At 43.8% G+C, this 18,865-nt stretch overlaps 1 protein-coding gene across 1 annotated transcript in view; it reads left to right on the top strand.

The window, feature by feature from the left end:
• LOC136849730 (oxysterol-binding protein-related protein 9) overlaps nucleotides 1-18,865 on the top strand; it is a 272,256-nt gene that overhangs the window by 96,384 nt on the left and 157,007 nt on the right. Inside the window, exon 7 of the mRNA XM_067123106.1 lies at nucleotides 2,539-2,659. Coding sequence (XP_066979207.1) covers nucleotides 2,539-2,659 — 121 coding nt within the window. The remainder of the gene's footprint in view (nucleotides 1-2,538; nucleotides 2,660-18,865) is intronic.

Genomic DNA, 18,865 nt, shown 5'->3' with positions numbered 1-18,865 from the left:
AAGAAAAACAAGAGAAATAGGACAACACTCACCACCCAAGTCTTAGGATAGGGGGCATAGCTAGGAGTGATCAAGGTTAAGAAAATGTTATAATGACTAACTGAAAATTGAGGTGTCATCATTCCTGAAACTTTGTAACTAGGTAGGCAACTAGTGGCAGAAAGGTGAGTGGGGGAACATATATTCACCTGCCATTAACAAGCACTTTTTCTTTGGCTGCCATCAAGTGAGGAGATTTTGCTTTTAACCTACTGACTGCCAAGTCTGAATGTGTTTTTTTATCCTTTGAATGCTTGTAATTATTTTGAAGTTATGGATTGCCTAAGAAGAGTGAACATTGGAGGTGTGAAAGACTTTGGTGGGTGTGTGGGTGCTTTGTGTCCTCGCTGTCTACAGATCCCTATTGATACTGTTCTGTTTTTATGAGTAGAATCTGCAGTTCTGATCTACCCTGTCAGGAGTTTGCAAGTTGGTTGTCTTCACAGTTGAAAAGGTTTGGGAATGAGAAGGAAGGCATAAAGAATTTGCTGATGTCATCAGAAGGAAATATCTCCCTTTGACACCGATGAACACACATGCCAAAGCTTCTCCCTGTTCTTTCTATGTGTAAGCTGCTTCCTTGGTACAGGGGGGTTGTGCAGTTACACATGGGAAGGTGAGTGATCAACATGAACTCCCAAATGAGATCCCTATGCGGAAACATGCTAGTTCACTATTTACCTCTACCAAGTAGGCTGCCGCAGGGATGACAGTGTTGATTGAGTGCTTTTGGAAGAAGGTATGGGAAGCCCATCTTTTGCTGTGTCCCTGGACCACTTATCCTTGGCTGTGTTAATAGGATCTTTACCTGCTGTTGTTTCACCCTTTAATGATCGCTGCCCTTTTGGGACTCTAGTAGTGGTCATCCTTCCCATGAGAAATATTCCCACAGCATCAGCCATGGCTGTTGCTGCTCTGATGTCAGCTTTTCTTCTCTTGACTAGTTCTCCTGCTCCATTAGAGGAGAGTAGAGCACAAGCAAGGAGTAAGGTAAAGAAATGCAGGTGTACTTCCTCCTCTTCATTGTCAAACTCTTCCTCTTCCTCCTTGTCCTCTTCTGCCTGCTCGTTCTCTCATAGGAAGACATCAAGGAAGCCCTCTCACAGGAGGTGCCTCTTCATTATTACTGGCAAGCACAAGAGGATGGAGTTCAGGAAGTAATTTTTTTATGGCTTTAACCAGATGAGCCTACGGCTTTTCTGGCCAATTAGATAGTTGTACAATTTGGGGGAAAGTTCATGAAGTCAAGGATGTTGGATGATCCCTTGCATTGGTAGCACAGATAATGAAGGCTGTTGTCGTGAAGCATCACACTACCTTTTCCTTATTCTTCTAAAGGGACATTACTCACAAGTCTTTGGGGTCTGTGGTGACTGCTCATAACGTTGTGTAGTCACCCAAGCTCCTCTTTAACAGAAAAGTATCTTGCGGTACTCAGAATGTGATGAATGGTAGATTGAAGGGCTGCCCCTCCTTCTTCCTTCGGAGAGGCAGTAGCTCAGGCTGATTATATTTAGGATGAGGTGTAGTTGCAGGTATTCTACACAAGCAAGCAACCAGGCTTAGAGGTTGCAACTCTCTTCACTCTCCCTTTTAACAAAGGGAAAGTTAGAGCTATAATTTGAACCTATCAATTTTAATGACCAGATTGTAGCTGCCGTCCAACATGTGTTACCCCTTATAAGGGTCATACATGGTTTGATGAGGTTTTCCTTTATGAGCAAGATTTCAAACACATCTCACTAGGACTCAGGGCCTTATTGCTTGGTCACTCCAATGCCAGACCAAATTGAAGGTTACTGGAGTTAATGCTCCCAAGCTCACTGTCAAGACTGGGACCAGGACTGTTCTAGGTGGAGATTCAATTTGCCAGTCTGTTGAATTTTGTACATAGAAGGTGATGATTTGTATTTTGATAGGACCAAATACTGTAACAACTTTTAACAGGTAATTTATATATTTTTAGGTATAAAACCTGAAGTCTTTTACCAAAGTCCTACCTTAGCCACTCTGCTTAGAAGGAAAATTTGCTCAGTAATGGCAAGTGAGTGAGTGTTTCCTCCACTCACCATTTTACCGCTCGTAACTTACCATTCAGCTTGCGCTTAAGGATATTCCTGCATAAAAGGTTCTGGTTTTTAAACTTGGGAAAAATAGAAAAGACTTTGAAAAATTTGTTTTGCTAATCCCATGTATAGCATACTTTAGATTAATTTTTATCATGGTTTCTTATTGAACTTCATTAAATTTAATGTACTGTTTACCAAAGCCTAATGTAGCTCTTGAAATTTAATTTGTACAGTCTGTATTTCTTTTAGCAATGTGGAAAACCTTTTAGTTGATATTTCATTTTATGTACTTTCTCAGGGTAGAAAAGGTCATCAGGTTGACATTGGAATTTTCTTTTTATAAGTTCTTTTTAGTATTTTGCCATCTAGATAGAATTGCTGCATAGACTTTATCATTTTTATTTCAAAGCTTATTTTAATTTCTTTCCAGTTCCTTGTCCCTTAGTCCCTCCAGACAACATGGTGCCAGTAACCTCATACTCCAGCTCGGAGGATGAGGACTTTTTTGATGCTGATGAATTCACTAATGCTAGTCCAGCTCAGAGTCCTAGGTGAGTACCCTGTGTAAACTGTTAATTTTAAAGTCAGTACAGTACAGTATGTTGTTTTGGTTCTTGGTCCTGAAAAGCAATAAATTTCTTGCATTTTGGTCTACCTTTGCTCCAGTTCTTCTTTTATGGTATAATTTACATTCCTTCGCACCACTTGTACCTACTGTAGACATTCTTTTAGGAAAGATTGTCACATATTGTTTACATTAGAAAATGCACAAAATGTGATCACTTTCTTTTCATACCAGTTGAATGCAGCACTGCACTAATTATAATCTTCTTCCCTCCTTCAGTATCCTTATCTGCATTAGAATTTCATGTTGCACTCTGCAGTATGCAGTAGAGAACATGTCCACACTTTTTGTAGTTAGTGTTATAATCATGGAAGAAAATCTGATCCTGTAGTTTGTTGAAATAGTTCTAAGGGTATTACTTGAATGTCTTGCAAATTGAAATGGCAGTTCCTTGACCTGTGATGGGAATTGTGCAGAATTTTTTTTTTATATATTTTGCATCACATAATACTTGTGTTTTCAAAACAGTTCTCAGGTGTGGTAAAAAGATGAACTATTTGTATTACCGTGCAGTATTTGGCATTACTGTGAAAAAATACATGCTGTGTTTTGGATCCACAGTTGTCCTTGCAGTCAGTCTATCAAATGAAGTTATGTTCACTACAGTATAGGCTACAAAATAAAATTTGTTTTTATGCAATTTTGTTAATCTCACAATGTTTTGAAATCTCATTGTGCAATGCATATTTCTGATCCACAATCTCAGTCCATTTCAGAAGTCAGATTTTGTGTTTTTATCTAGGTTCTGGGGTTACAGTTATGTAAGCCCACACGATACAGATCTGAAACAAACTTATTTTAACTCGTGTCTAGATGTCCAGGGAATGAAAAACCAGGTGCCAAATAGCTGTAAAAGAAGTATGTGTGATTCAGTTCACTTTTAAACAGATGAGCACAGCACTCTTGATTTCATGATTGTCATCAATGTTATGTAGGTTTCTCTTGTATTTGGTTAATGCAAAATCTTCTGGCTACATTTCATCTCTTAACATCCTTTTATCCATCTTTGTTAATATTTTAGAATTACAGTTGTCCCTCTTGATCAGATATAAAGAGATGCCAAACCTTGGTATGAATGTATAAAATTCCAGATGTTATCAAACCCCTGAGAAGTAGAAATAGAAAAATATTGGCAGTGAAGAAATGAAAGCAGATATAAGAATGGGTAGTAAAGAACAAATTAAGAGAATGATTGGATCTGTTCATATTTTAAGTTATTTAGGGAGTTTCATTAAGATTTGAAATAAAACCAAGTGTAGAAATTCTCTCTCTCTCTCTCTCTCTCTCTCTCTCTCTCTCTCTCTCTCTCTCTCTCTCTCTCTTCTCTCTCTCTGCATATTTCTGAAAATTTTTTAACTGAAATCCCTTCTTTATGTCCTGTTTTTTTCTTGTACTTAGAGTAACATGGCTACCTCTGGCCCCTGGTAAGCATACTTACTTTGTTCATGAAACTTACCTGTCAGATATATATATAGCTGTATTCTCCGAAGGTCCGACAGAATTTCAAATTCTCAAGGCACACGCAGTGGCCGTGGTCGTGTGGGTGGTTAGTACCCACTCTCACGCTGGGAGGCGGTATCAGGAACCGCTCCCATTTTCTATTCAGATTTTCTGTCAGCCGGTGTTGTCAACAACTGCTGGGTCTGCACCTCCGCTCATAGGATTTGCTTTTTTCGAGTATCTGATTGTCTTTGGTATTTTTGACTTTGGATCGGTAGACGTGGCATACTTTTTGACTTTTCTTTGGTTTTGCTTTAGACTATCATTATGTTCAAGTCTAGCTCTGCTAGTTACCGTATGCAGGTATGTCTGAATGTAAGGTGAGGTTGCCGCAAAGCTGCGTTGACCACACTGTATGTTCTAACTGTAGAAGCATATATGCATGTTGAATGATAGGTGTATGAATGTGTGCTTGTCTGAAAATGAATGGAGAGCATATGATGTTATGTGAGGAAGCTGGATGATCGACTGAGGAGGTCTTCCTCCAGGAGCAGTTTCTTTGGCGGAAGTAAGTTACGTCGCCCTAACTCCCCTGTACTTTAGAACTCAATCCTGTGGTTTTGTCTCCAGCCCTGAGATCGTGCCAGTGGAGATTAATATGCTTTCCGCCATATGGAATCGATTCGTGCATTGTAACTCCAAGGTGTCAGCCTGCCAGTGCGTTGTGAAGTGACCAGTGCCCCCAGTGTAGTGGAGGCGCCAGGATCGCCCCATCATGCCTCAGGCCTGGACCTCCGCTGACTCCCAGGACTCAGGGAGAGCATGTCGAGTCAAGGAGGGTGGACGGGAACTTCACCAGTTCAAGGCCCCGGCAGGTCCTGAAGACGTTTCCCAGGCTGCCCAGGCGCCGAACTCGTGTTCGGTCCTGAAGGATTGCTTTCTCGCCTTCTGACACGCCCTCCCACGCAGGGTTGGAAACTGGCTAGTTAGACTCTCGCCCTCTTATAGTTAGGAGGAGGATGCTTCACGCCCTTCTCTCTCCTTACTCTGTGCTCCTCGGCCAGAGTTTGTGTGGATGCATTCCCTCGCAAAGTACAGGACGTCATCCAAGAAGACGGTTTACGCCAAGAGCTCTCCTCCTCGGGCAGAAGAGGATTAGACGTCCCTCGCCCCGCCTCTAGGTTCCGTACTTTCTCCAGAGAGAGAGGCGCCACCAACGAGACCCTCTTATTGCCTCCATGCAGCAACTTCCTCATTCATTGCAGAGGAGAGTCCAGGTCCCGCGACTACCGGGAAGGATGTTGACTTCCAGTGAAGAGATCTAGGCGTTTTCCTTCTCCGACCCTCGCTCGCCACCTTTCGTCTGCTTCGCCTCGCTCGCCGTGGGAAGGAACCCCAGACTTTCGCCCCGGAGGGTGCTGGGGAGACCGGCCGTGACGTTACCCCAGGACGCCCTCCCCTCCCTTCTCGCTCTAGACGCCACGCTTCACCTTTTGTTGATGACGCCGCCAGGCTCGACGCTCGGCCATGCTGCCAGACGACGCCTAAGGACGATCCAGACGTTGGCCATGCCGTGCCAGACGACGCCGATTGGACGCCAAGAAGCTCATGCTGCGTTAGATCGACGCTCGATGGGCGTGCTTTTGACTCTCTTCAAGACGCCCACCTGCCGCTGCGTCGCTCTCTGTGGTGGTCTCTGCTCCCTCCTGTTGCTTTGCACGCCAGTTCCTCTTCCAAGCAGAGGTCCCTAAGTGGCGTGTTTCCTCTCCAACTTCTCTCTGCTCTTCCCCGCCCGATGTTGGAGATAGACTCAAGGTCTCGGAGTCTGAAGATGAGATTAAGGATCAGTCCTCGTCGTCGGACTACCAGATTCTCGTCAAGCTGTTGAAGGAATTGTTTCCCGACAAGTTTCTGCCGGCAGTACCTCTCTCTCCTCCTTCTCAACTGACTTCGACTAAGTCTAGAAAGCCTCCGGATTTTTGAAGATGACTAAATCGCTTTCAATTGCTGGCCTCTAAGAAAGTCCATTTGTGGATGGACTCCTCGCGAAAGCTCAAGGAAAGTCTTCTTTCGCCTCCCTTCCCTTCAAGACTCTCGGTAAAGCGGGCGATGTGGTATGAGACCGGAGAAGGCCTCCAGCTTACGCTTTCCTTCCTCATCTAAGGGAGACTTCATTTCTCTCGTTGATTCGAGTAGGAGGTCTCATCTGTCGACGGCCAAGGTTCCCTGGACTCTTACGGAGATGGACCATCTTTTGAAGGGCCTTTTCAAGACGATAGAAGTTTTCAACTTCCTTGACTGGTGCCTTGGAGCTTTGGACCTTAAGTCGCGGAGTCAGGACTCGATCTCTTTGTCGGACCTTTTGAGCATCTTGTCTTGCATGGACAAGGCGGTCCGAGATGGTTCTGACGAATTGGCCTCGCACTTTGCGTCTGGAGTGCTTAAGAAGAGGTCACTCTGGGCGGCTCGCTACGAAGTCCGTCTCCAAGTACAGAAAGGAGAACTGTTGTTTGCCCTTCCAGTCATCTTTTCCCGGCCGATGGTAAAAGCGACACATCGCTGCAAGCTTGCAAGAGGTTCACACAGGACCTGCTGGCTCAGTCATCGGCCGCCTGCGTGTTCCTGGGTGGACTTGACTATCGCCAACCCGCCAGCATTCACCCAAGATGAAGAAGCCCTTCGTGGCCGGATCATCTTCAAAGCCTTCTTCGAGGAAAGAACCTCTCGAGAGGAAAAGCCCTGCTAGAGGTAGGGCAAGAAGTGATGATTCTCCCCTCTAGATACCGGTGGGTGCCAGGCTTCTTGCGCTTCCAGGCCTGCAAAGTGAGAGGGGCAGACAGTTGGTCCCTTTCGGTTTTAGAGAAAGGATACAAGATCCCTTTCCTTTCTCCCCCTCCCTTAAGCCTTTCGCCCTTGGACCTCTCTCCGTGTACGGTCCAGAGAAACAAGAGATCCTGTACGACCTGCTGCGGCAAATGCTCGTCAAGAGAGCAGTAGAACAGGTCTTAGACCTGAATTTCGGCTTCTACAACAGGTTGTTCCTGGGTCCCGAAACAGTCGGGAAGTTGAGACCTGTGCTGATGTCAGCAGCCTGAACTGCTTGTCGTGAAAGAAACTTTCTCAAGATGGAGACGGTCGTCTGTTCTGGGAGCCTTAAGACCAGGGATTGATGGTATCCTCTCTAATCTTCAAGACGCCGTGACTTCTCGATAATGTGCACCGCATACATCCTCAGTCAAGGAGTTCCTGAGGTTCGCCTGAGGGGAAAGGTGCATCAATTCAGAGCTCTTTGCTTTGCCTGTCCACAGCTCCCATGATTTTCACCGTCATCATGAGGAATGTAGCAAGGTGGCTGCATCTGACAGGCGACGCAGGCGTCGCCTACTTGGACGATCATTGATTCGAGCCGCCATCGCAGGAGGTGTTCGGAGGATCTGGCTAAAGCAACTTTGAACCTGGACGAAGAACTCGCCTGCTGGTCAACTCTAAAAGTCACACTGACTCCCAACACAGTCCATCGCGGTATCTGGGGATCCAGATGGACTCAGTGGCTTTTCGGGCTTTTCCGTCCCCGGAACGTCAACAGCTGTGCTACGGAAAAGTCCTAGCCTTCCTAGGGAAAGAAACATGTTCGGTGAGGGAGTGGATGAGTCTGCTGGGGACCATTTCCTCACTGGAAAAGTTTGTTTCCCTAGGGAGACTACATCTCAGGCCTCTTCAGTTCTTCCTGCAAGACATCCGGGAAGACAAGGAAATCTCAGTTGTCTCTCAAACTTTCCTCGAGGTGAAGGAGCATCTCAGGTGGTGGTTGGATCTCTCAAGCTGCTAGAAGGCGTGTCTCTCAGCCTTCCGGTCTCCCGACCTGTAGTGTTGTTCTCCACGCCACAATGTCGGGTGGGAGCAACACTCAGAGAAGTGTCAGGCACCTGGAGAGGGGAAACAGGTGACCTGGCATATCAATATGAAAGAATTAGGGCGATTCTTCTAGCCCTTCGATTCTTCAAGATCAAGTGTCCGGGCCGCACAGTCCAGGTAAACGCGTAGAAATACCTGGCAGCCTAGCTTACCTGAAAAGCAGGAGGCACCTATTCTCGTTCCTGCTCGTCTCGCGAAGAGATCCTGCAGGGCGCAGTTCCAGGAACGTTATTGATCCTGACGAGGTTTAGAAAAGCAGGCGCTCAGAACGCGAGCGACCTGCTAAGTCGTCGCCATCAACTGCTCCCGACAGAGTGGGACTCTGAACCAGGAGGTGCCAAAAGACTGTGGGTCGGCGCCTAATTCTTAGTAGACCTGTTTGCAACATCGGCAGAACAACAGGCTCATTTACTGCTCTCCTGTCCTGGATCCAGGAGCAGTATCAATAGACGCCTTCTTTGGGACTGGTCTGCCTGACCTTTACGCTTCCCCTCCCTTCAAGATCCTGGGAGAAGTGGTCAGAAGTTAGTCGCTTTCGAAGACACAAGGATGACTCTGATCGCCTCATTGGCCTTACAAGGAGTGGCTGGAGGTATCGTCGCCTGCAGACTTTCCATAAAGCAAGCTTCTTCGCTCAGATCTACTCAGACAGCCCCACTTCGAACGAGCGATTATCAAACCTTCTCTCGCCTCGTGGCCTGACTGCTCAGACTCATCGGGAATGTGCTGGCTATAGTTTCAGAGGTTTTTCAAGCAGGTGGCAAGAGCGATCGTTGAGGAGCCAGAGAACATTCTCACTGCTACCAGCTCTAAGGCCTTATTTCCGACAGTGTAAACGTGAGAGGGATTTCTTCTCATCACTGTGAGCCAGATTGCAGACTTCCTTCTTTTCAGGGTTCAAGCTGCAGTCTCTACTATATATAAGAGTATGTTGTTTATGTCTTCGGCATAGAGGAATAGATATCGCCAACAATACGGACCTATGACTCTCATTAGGTCAAAACAGACGGCGTGCATCAGTATTTGATTCCATCTGAATTTGACGCTCTTTAAGTTCCTGATGCAAAGCCCTTTGAACCCTTTCTCATGCTGCTTCTTGAGGGACGTGAATAAAGAAGACGTTATTTTTAGTTGCTCTCAAGCATTGCAAAGAGAATCAGTGAGATTCATGCAATATCTAATAATTGGTTTTAAAGGAGACGATGCGTCTCTCTTTTCAACTGCCGTGCTTTTTCAAGAACTGAGAACCCGTTTCACCCCTGGCCCAAGTCCTTGAATTAGCACGGGCGGGTATTCTGGGTCAGGAACCAGAAAGATTACTATGCCCTGTTCGGGGCTCTGTGTTCTACTCTGGACAAGAAAGAGTCAAGAGGTCTTGCGATAAGTTATGGTGTCAGAGAAGACCTGACGTCCCATGTCTAAGAATGCGCTGGCTTTCTTCTTGAGGTCCACCATTCAAGAAGCGCATAAAAGTTGTCAGGAGAGTGACTTCGAACTTTTGAAAGTTAAAGCGCATGAGGTTCGGGCTGTTGCAACGTCAGTAGCCTTTCAAAAGAACATGGCTCTGGATCCATATTAAGAATGCCAACGGCTGGAGAAGTCATTCTGTGTTCGCCTCTCATTACCTAGTTGATCTTAAGAACATGTATGAGTCTTGCTGTTCATTGGGACCTTACGTTTCGGCTGGTACGATCTTGGGAGAAGGAGGCAGTACCCATCCTATCCTTTAATGTATGGTTAGGAATAGTTTTTAAAAAATTTTTTGGTTATGTTTTTATGGTTGTGGGGTAGACTGTGGGGGCAGTCTTCCCTTTCCTTAGTTTTTAACTAGTCAATGAGTGTTTGCAGGCCAGGTTATTTTTGTCTCTTGTTTCCTTCTTGAGGCTATGATCTGGTCACATAGTGGTCACGCCCCTTCGTTGACAGATCATCTGGAACTTCCAACCATATAGGCCCTACCCTGAAACTCCATGCAAGCAGACGAGACTTGGGTGACAGTAATCACTTAAGTCAGCTATGCTAAAAGGTAAGAACCAAGATGTGTAATCATCTACATTGTTTTGTTTCAATCCTATGCTGTCTTCAACACTTCCAATGGTGCGATTCATTATATATATATCTGACAGTAAGTTTCATGAACAAATGACATTTTAATGATAAAATAGGGTTTGTTCATACTTACCTGGCAGATATATATTCGTAGTGCCCACCCTCCTCCCCTCAGGAGACAACGGACTATGAAAATCTGAATAGAAATGGGAATGGTTCTCCTGGAGCACCGCCTCCCAGCGTAGCGGAATGGGTACTAATCCACCTGACCCCAGCATCGCGTGTGCCGCGAAATTTGAAAATTCTGCTCGGACCTTCGGAGAATACAGCTATATACATATCTGCCAGGTAAGTATGAATGTGTCCTTATTTTATCATTAAAAATATCATGTTTTCAAAAGTTGCAGTCTCATATTTTTTTTTTCCTAATGGAACAAATACTAAGCAAAATATTATATCAGTTGTGTAACCTGGTCCAAGTTTTATACATTAAAGGATTGGACTCCATGAATTCTTTTGCCCTTGAGAATTTTAGAAACAGAGAGAGCAAGATATTTTGCCTGCCAGTTAGCTTTCCTAAGTAAGACCTAACCCTAATGTTGCAGAGCATGTTAAAGTAGCTCTTTGAACATTCAACATAAACCCCCCTTAGATGATTAGCGGTACATTTATCCTTTTCTAGTGATTTTATGCAAAGAACCGGGGTATTTGCGGGGTGGGTGTTCCAACAAAAAATTTGGCCATTTTTATTTATCATGGGTTGAACAATGAGAGTGTTGTGCATAAGTGAAGAACTTATGTTCCCCTGAGCTAGAGGTTACTTATTTTTGTTTAAGCTTTTCAAATGTCTTGAAAACCCAGGTGAAAATAGGTGTGCCTCCTCCAGTTTATATGTGTACTCCAGTTTATATCTGATTCCTTAACTGGGATGGTTCCATACTTCTTACTTGTTCTGGGTGTGTCCTCCTACCATTCCCTGATTGGTATATATCTTGTCTGTAGAGTCAGGGATTGAAGGTGTTTCACAAGGGAAAGGCAGGACTTACAAATTAAGGGAGCTTGTACTTATCATTAGCCACTTTTTCAGCAGTTTAGGTAGCTATTTGGCACTTGGTTTGTTGGTCCAAAGCTGGACATGTTGACAATAGTAGAAATAAGTTTTTTATATGCTACATAAAAAAGTGATACTGATCTAAATATCCCATAAAGCTTTTGTATTGGGAATTGTTAGATAGCTGTGTATGACTGACTTTGCTAGAACATCTGTTCAGCATTTCTCAGGTTGTTTTACAACACCCTTGCACTTAAACAGAAAAATAATGTATCTGAAGAGATAGCCTTTAGTTTTTCAATGTGAATTACTTTTGCAGTTGGAGAACTATTTTCAGTAAAATCATATGTGCATGGCAGCTGAAAACCATTCATTGGTTTTCTCATATACAATTTATGTCCTGTGTAAAGAGATTTTTCAAATTTTCTGTTGTGTAAATACACTAAGCGACAAGAAGTCTGGAATGTATGTATCAATCTTTTATTTCCTTCTTGAGTGTGTAAGTGTATGATTGTTTGCTTGTACATATCAAGTAACTTGTACTTACAGTTCCCATGAATAGAAGCTCTATTCTGTTCAAGCATAAGTATAATGATATTGGATGTCACAGTTGATACCTTTGAGGACAGTATCCATTGTAAGGGCTATGATCTGATAATATTTTTGCAATTACCCAGCAAATAAAGTTTTCATGGGTATTATTATTATTATTATTATTATTATTATTATTATTATTATTATTATTATTATTATTATTATTATTATTATTTTATAACATCTGTCCAAGGTTCATTTTTCCTTGACATTTTGGTAGTACTCTACTACCACTAACCAAAAGGAAAATTTTGTAAATGTGGCATATTTGTACCCCTGGCTTCATTACATTACCCTTTGGTCAATGGTGGAAGAGTACTACTGAAACTTTAAAGAATAAATGAACTTTGGACAGCTGTTACATAACCTACCTGCTGCTACAAAGAAACTCATTCGAAATATTGAGAAATTGCAATACAAACTTAATGGCATCCCGACAACCATTCTGTTTAATGAAGTTTGTTTGAGAGAGGGTCTTCTTCTAAGATATTATTATTATTATTATTATTATTATTATTATTATTATTATTATTATTATTATTATTATTATTATTATTTGAAGGTGGCGGACCCTCTTTCAAGCAAGTCTTGTTAAAGAGACTGGCAGCATCAGTGCAATTGATTTTATGTATGGTCTTTTCAGTTCTTCTTATTATTTTCTTCTCATCAGGGCTGATAGTTGCTAGTCATTGGCAAATATCAGCCCTGATGACAAGAAAATAATAATAAGAAGACTTGAAAAGACCGTATATAAAATGAATTCCACTGATGCTGCCATTCTCCTAAACAAGATATTATTATTATTATTATTATTATTATTATTATTATTATTATTATTATTATTATTATTATTATTATTATTATTATTATTATTATTAAATTTAAAGAAGTACAGCTAGATCACTGGGTTACATATGTAAACACTGATAGAGCTGGAACAAAGAATTTGTTGTTAAAGAAGGGGTGAAAAATGGAGCTAGACTAAATGCTAGAAAGTTTGGACAGCTAGCTAGGAAGAGGCTTTGGGAGTTCCGTTTGAATAAGTACTGGTTCCTTTGCATTATGGTGAAAGTTATGCACTGGAGACATGAGGTTTTTGTGTGATGGATGCTTTGTTTACAGTATCCTTCAGAAAAATGAAGGTGCATCGGCCTAATTTTATTGCTGTCTTGGTGGTCTTTAATGGATGAAGTTTTTTTTATTTTTGTAGGTTTTGTCTTCTTTCTTGTTTTTGCTTTGTTTCTTCTTCATTTGACTTCGTAATTTGTACTCTTTTTGTCTTAGAATGAATAGATAGGTATAATAAAGTTAACAATACAGGAGAACAAAAAATAGTCTGAAGATGCTAATGTACTTTTATATACTTAAAAAATTTACCAAATAATTACATAGCTATTAGTTTCTACTTTACATGACAGTTCAAAATTCAAAATTCGCGTTAGCGCTGTTTTGTTTTGGGTGTAGGTATACTGCCTTGCCCACTTTTGGGGAGGGATAGGTACAACACAGCTAAAGAGCTCAATTCATTTCCCCCAGTCAATGACTGAACTCTTGGTCATTGGCAGCTGTGAATTTGTTGCTTTTCACCGGATGTCCTTGATATTGTTCATTTGGTGAAGTACTTTGTGGAATTTGGTAGTTTAATTAGCTTAGCTAATTCAGGATTCTTTTTTTGGCTTTCCTGACTTTGACTAATTTTGATTGGACTAACCATGACAGATTGTAGCCTTTCTAGTGTCAGGTACTGTAGTAAAGGCTGTAAGACTAGGTTGACTTCAGTCAAATATAACAATCACATTGTTTATAATTGATGTAGGGAGCAAGTTTGCTCGCTGGAACTTTGCTGTGACAAAGATAAGGGCTGGGATAAGGAGAAGTGAAAGACACTGAATGCATATTTAGAAAAGTTACAGCGTGACAGACATAGAAAAGCTACTGCTAGGGCTGAAGTGAAGGCTTCTGCTAGTCAGGTTTTGTCTCCGGGGGTTGATGTGGCTGATTTACCTGTACCTGCAACACCTGTGACCACTTTTTCCCCTATCTCAAGGCCTCCGATTTTTCCAGTAACTCCGATCCCTGGCTCTCATTCCTCTGAATCCAATGCCATTGCTAGCCTAGAAGCATGTGTTGATAAGAAATTTGATTTGTTAGTGAACACCATTTCCCAGGTTGGGAACTCAGTGCATGTCCTCTTGGGCAGATTTAACAGTGTCAGTGCAGTGTCGGGTGCAGTTTCAGTGGAGGGGGCGGCTACTCATCCCACCAATGCTCCTAGACCAAGGTCCCTGCTAAACTCCCTTGCTCACCTGGGAGGAAGCAAATGGCAGTCAAAGGGAGGTCATTGGGGTTTGCTCATGATTAGTCGATGCATCATCCAAGCCTGTTGTGTGCTTATCCCAGGACTCAGATGATTGCCGTTGGAGAGGCATCCACTTGGACATGCATGCATTATCTTCCAGTGACTCGGACTCTATTGGGCCTCAAAAGCACAGTCGGTGCTTTGCTAATGTTTCGAGACCATTGAAAAGGTCTGGCTCCTTGATGGAAGAAGATGTTCCCCCGGCTTGTAAGCAAGTGTTGGTTTGGGCTCGTAGCCCTCTTCCCTTTTGTAGTTTTAGGGAGTCTCCTCAAGCTTCTCACTCCCTTTTTGTGTCCACTGAGTGCCACAAAGTGTCCAAGAAAGTGTTAGTTAGTCCAGTGTACGGACATAAAGTGTCATAGCACCCAGAGTCTGAGAATTTAGTGCCCGAGCACAAGCAGTCAGTGTCTGAACACCATTCTTATGATCATCCAGTGTCCGAACGACGTTTGTATGAGTGTCCATTGTCTGTGCTTCCAGCTTATGGGTGTCCAGTGCCTGAGCACCAGGAGAGTGATCATGTGTTGTTTGAGTGTTCAGTATATGGACATCAAGTGTCCTTCCTTAGCTCCTATTCAGCACCATTTGGATGGTATCTTGAACCTGTTACAGAAGCCAGCTGCGGCAACTCAGGTTCCCTCGGATCCTCCAGTGTCCCCAATTTCCTCAGAGGAGGAACCCGTGGATGACAACGCTCCCACATTGAACTATTCGGCCCTTTTTCAGTTCTTCCTGATGTGCTATCCGGACTTCTTCTCTCCAGCCACCCCATCCTCTCTAGGTTCAGCATTTATGATGCAATAACCGACAGGAGCGACTAGGTTGCTGAACATGGTTTTTTCTTCCTCATCCAGGAAAGCGCTTGCATGTATCGACGTATGGTTGTCAGAGAAGAGGGACATGGGTATAGCCGTCTTTTGTGGGCCTCCTCCGTATCTGATACGACAGAAGTATCTGTCGTATGCCACTGGAGAAGCTCCGTCTTTGAGAGTGTCTGCCTCCTCTCAAGGAGACTTCTCCAGTCTCAGATGCTACACGTCGATCAGCCATCTCTTCTGCTAGGATGCTGTTTACAATGTCGGAATTAGCGCATCTGTTGAAGGATATTTTTAAGGTCTTCGAGGCTCTGAGTTTCCTCGATTGGACTTCAGGAGCATTAGCAAAGAAGATCGAGGACTCTTCATCACTTCAAGAGAATTTTTCCTTGGTGCAGATTGAGCAGTGAGGGGTGGCACCCATGAGCTAGCCACCATTTTTACTACTGGTGTTCTTAAGCAAGATTTATGGTGCTCGTTCACTTCTAAGGGGGTCACTCCCTCTCAACGTTCTTCCCTGCTGTTCGCTCCCTTAGACAGTAACATTTTGTTTTCACCAGAAACCTTATAACAAGTGACAGGTGAATTGCAGAAGAAATAACCCATAACAAGTGACAGGTGAATTGCAGAAGAAATAACCCAAGACCTGCTTGCTCAATCTGCCAAGAGGACTAGGATCCCGACACTTCCTTCTTCTGCTTCTGTTCCTTCTACCAGGACCTCTTCTCTGTTGGCTCAGCAGCCCTTTCGAGGAAGCAGAGGTTGCTTCCAGTCTCGTCCGAGAGCCAATATGCGTCCAGCACGACCCAGCAAAAAGCCTTTCAACAAACCTGTCTCTTGCAAGTGGGTTACCTGTCCTCTGTGTCCCGGTGGGAGCAAGGCTCCTTTGATTTTGGAGCAGGTGGGAGACAAGAAGAGTAGATCCATGGGTGCTACAAGTCTTAAAGGAGGGCTATGCAATCCCTTTCAGGGAGAAACCTCCTGTAGTAACCTCTCCCATCAGGTTGACAACCTACTCTGTAGGCTCAGAGAGGTTTTCGGTCCTGTCTTGGGAAGTTTCAGCTCTGCTTGAGAAGCAGGGAGTGGGGGAAGTCGATGACACAAGCACAGAGGGGTTTTACAATCTCCTCTTCATAGTTCCCAAATCATCAGGGGGATGGGGACCTGTCCTGGACATCAGTGCTCTGAACTACTTTATTCAAACTACGAAGTTCAAGATGGAAACAAATCACTCGGTCCTGGCAGCCATCCAGCAGGGAGACTGGATGGTGACAATAGATATGCAGGACACACTTCCATGTTCCAGTTCACCAGGATTGTAGAAAGTATCTGAGATTCGTGTTCCAGGACAGGGTCTTCCAGTTTCGGGCCCTGTGCTTCGGCGTCTCCACGGCCCCTCAAGTTTTTACCTGTGTTCTTGCTTCATTAGCGAAGTGGGTACACCTCATAGGGATAAATGTGTCTTTGTACCTGGATGATTGGCTCCTTCGCTCCCCCTCAGAAGTTCAATGCATGGAGAACCTTCAGAAGACACTTCAGCTTGCACAAGACTTACGATTGCTGATAAACTTCAAGAAGTCGCAGATAGTCCCCACACAGTCAATTCTATATTTGGGGATAGTAATAGATTCTCTGAATTTTCGGGCTTTTCCGTCCCAACAAAGGATTCTCAATTGTATCTGGAAAGTCTGGAAATTCATTTCTAGCCCATCCTGCTCAGTCAACGCTTGGATGAGCCTTTTAGGAACACTGTCTTCAATAGAGAAGTTTGTTCCTCTGGGTAGGTTACATATGAGACTGCTAGTTTTACCTCAGAGCCAGCTGGCGGAGGAAAGTATTTCCAGATTCATTTGTCTTTGAAATCACCCCCGAAATCATGGAGGACCTTCGGTGGTGGCTGGCGTAGGACAGATTCTTGACACGGATGTGGCTGTCTCCTGTGAACCCCAGCTTAATGTTGTATTCCCACGCATCAGGTTGGGGAGCCCTTCTCAACGGCCTAGAGGTGTCAGAATTATGGTCTCCGACAGAAAAAGATCTTCATATAAATGTAAAAGAATTGAAGGCAATACACCTGGCCCTTCAGTTCTTTGGGACAGAGACCTTCGAAAGGACAGTTGCGGTCCATTCGGACAGCATGACCGCACTGGCCTACATCAGGAACCAAGGAGGAATCCATTCTTTTTTGCTGTGCAAAACAGCCAAAGACTTTCCACTGTGGGCACAGAACAACAGGACCACTGTTCTGACCCGCTTCGTCCAGGGCAAATGAACGTTCTTGTGGATGAATTGAGTTTCAGCAAACAGGTTCTACCGATGGAGTGAACACTCAGTCCACAGGTGTGCACCGACCCGTGGAAGCTGTGGGGAAACCACCAGTAGAATTGTTTGTAACGTCAAGAAACCATCGTCTCCTTCTGTGCTGTTCCCCGACGCCAGATCCGCAAGCTTTGGCGATGGATGCCATGTTGCAAGATTGGTTGAATCTTGAGACGAGGAGTGGTTCCCGGACCTTCTGAGTCTACTAGTAGATTATCCAAGGCTTCTACCTCAGAAGAGAAATCTCATACAGCATCATTTTCAACGTTTTCACCTGGGCTTATCCACTATCGCTCTGACAGACTTCAGACTGTCAGGGAGCTTGTCAGAGCAAAAGGTTTTTGAAGGAAGGCTGCAGAAACTATTGCAGAATGTAGGCGACAATCTTCTGCTGCAGTCTACTGAGCTGAGTGGACAGTTTTTCGGAGCTGGTGTCGTGACAGAGGTATATCCTCTTCTCAGATGACTGTAGCTCAGATTGCGGAATTTTTGCTTTTCCTCAGATCCTCGAAAGGTTTAGATACTTCACCCATTAAAGGATATAGAACAATGTTGAATTCTGTCTTGAAACACAGAGGAATAGGCCTTTCATCAAATCAGGATATAAGTGACTTGATAAAATCCGTAAATACTTGTAAGCAAGAAAGAAGTTCTGTACTAGCGTGGAATTTGGTTATAGTCCTCAAATGGCTCTCGGGCCCACCTTTTGAGGCTAATGCTCATGATAAAAGGGTATGCTTTACTCGAGGTGACACTGTCTGCTCCTTGACCTTAGGATTCATGGCGAAGAACGAAGACCCTTCTAGTCCCTGACCACGTTCCTTTTCGGTCAAGAGCCTGCCTAACATTCTAGGTCAAACAGATCAGGAGAAAGTCCTCTGCCCAGTTTGATCTCTTCGCGAGTATTTATGAAGAACCAAGGAAATTAGAGGTCCTTCTCCGAACCTGTGGTGTTCAGTTAAAAACCCCAGTTGTCCTTTATCTGAGAATGCTGTAACATTCTTTTTAAGGACTGTGATTTCTGAGTCACACTCTAGGATTCAGGAGGATGTCCTTCCTTTATGTAAAGTCAGGGCACATGAAATTAGGGCAGTGGTGACTTCACTGGCCTTCAAATGTAACCTAATCGCTGACTTCTCTCCTGCAATCCACATATTGGAAATGCAAATCAGTGTTTGTAATGTTCTACCTGCGAGATGTGGAAACAGTTTATGAAAGTTGTGGTACTCTACGCCCGCACTTTTCGCAGCTGGCATGGTGTTGGGTAACGAGGGATAGGAGGCATGTCTTGATTTTTTCCTCTATCCACTCTCCTTGAATAAGGATTGGTGTTTTTTCTTGGGAAGCCTGATTGGCAGTGTGTTGTGAGTGCCATCAGTTGGTCTGAATTTTAATGAGTTGGTGGTGTAGGTTTTAATTTTTTGGTCATATTTTGTACTGCGCCTAGGGCAAGGGCGCGCACACATATTTCGATGAGTCTTTTATGGATTGTTAGCTTTGGCAACCTGCGATTGACTCCTACGTTGCAGAGCACCCACTAAAGTAGAATCAACTCTTGGCTCTACTGCCACACCACTACAGGTCAAGAGG

This window comes from Macrobrachium rosenbergii, chromosome 21 (assembly GCF_040412425.1).
Source record: "Macrobrachium rosenbergii isolate ZJJX-2024 chromosome 21, ASM4041242v1, whole genome shotgun sequence".
NCBI classification, from domain to species: Eukaryota; Metazoa; Arthropoda; class Malacostraca; order Decapoda; family Palaemonidae; genus Macrobrachium; species Macrobrachium rosenbergii.
Note: the sequence above shows the minus strand (reverse complement) of the source record. Positions and strands in the feature narration are given on the sequence as shown.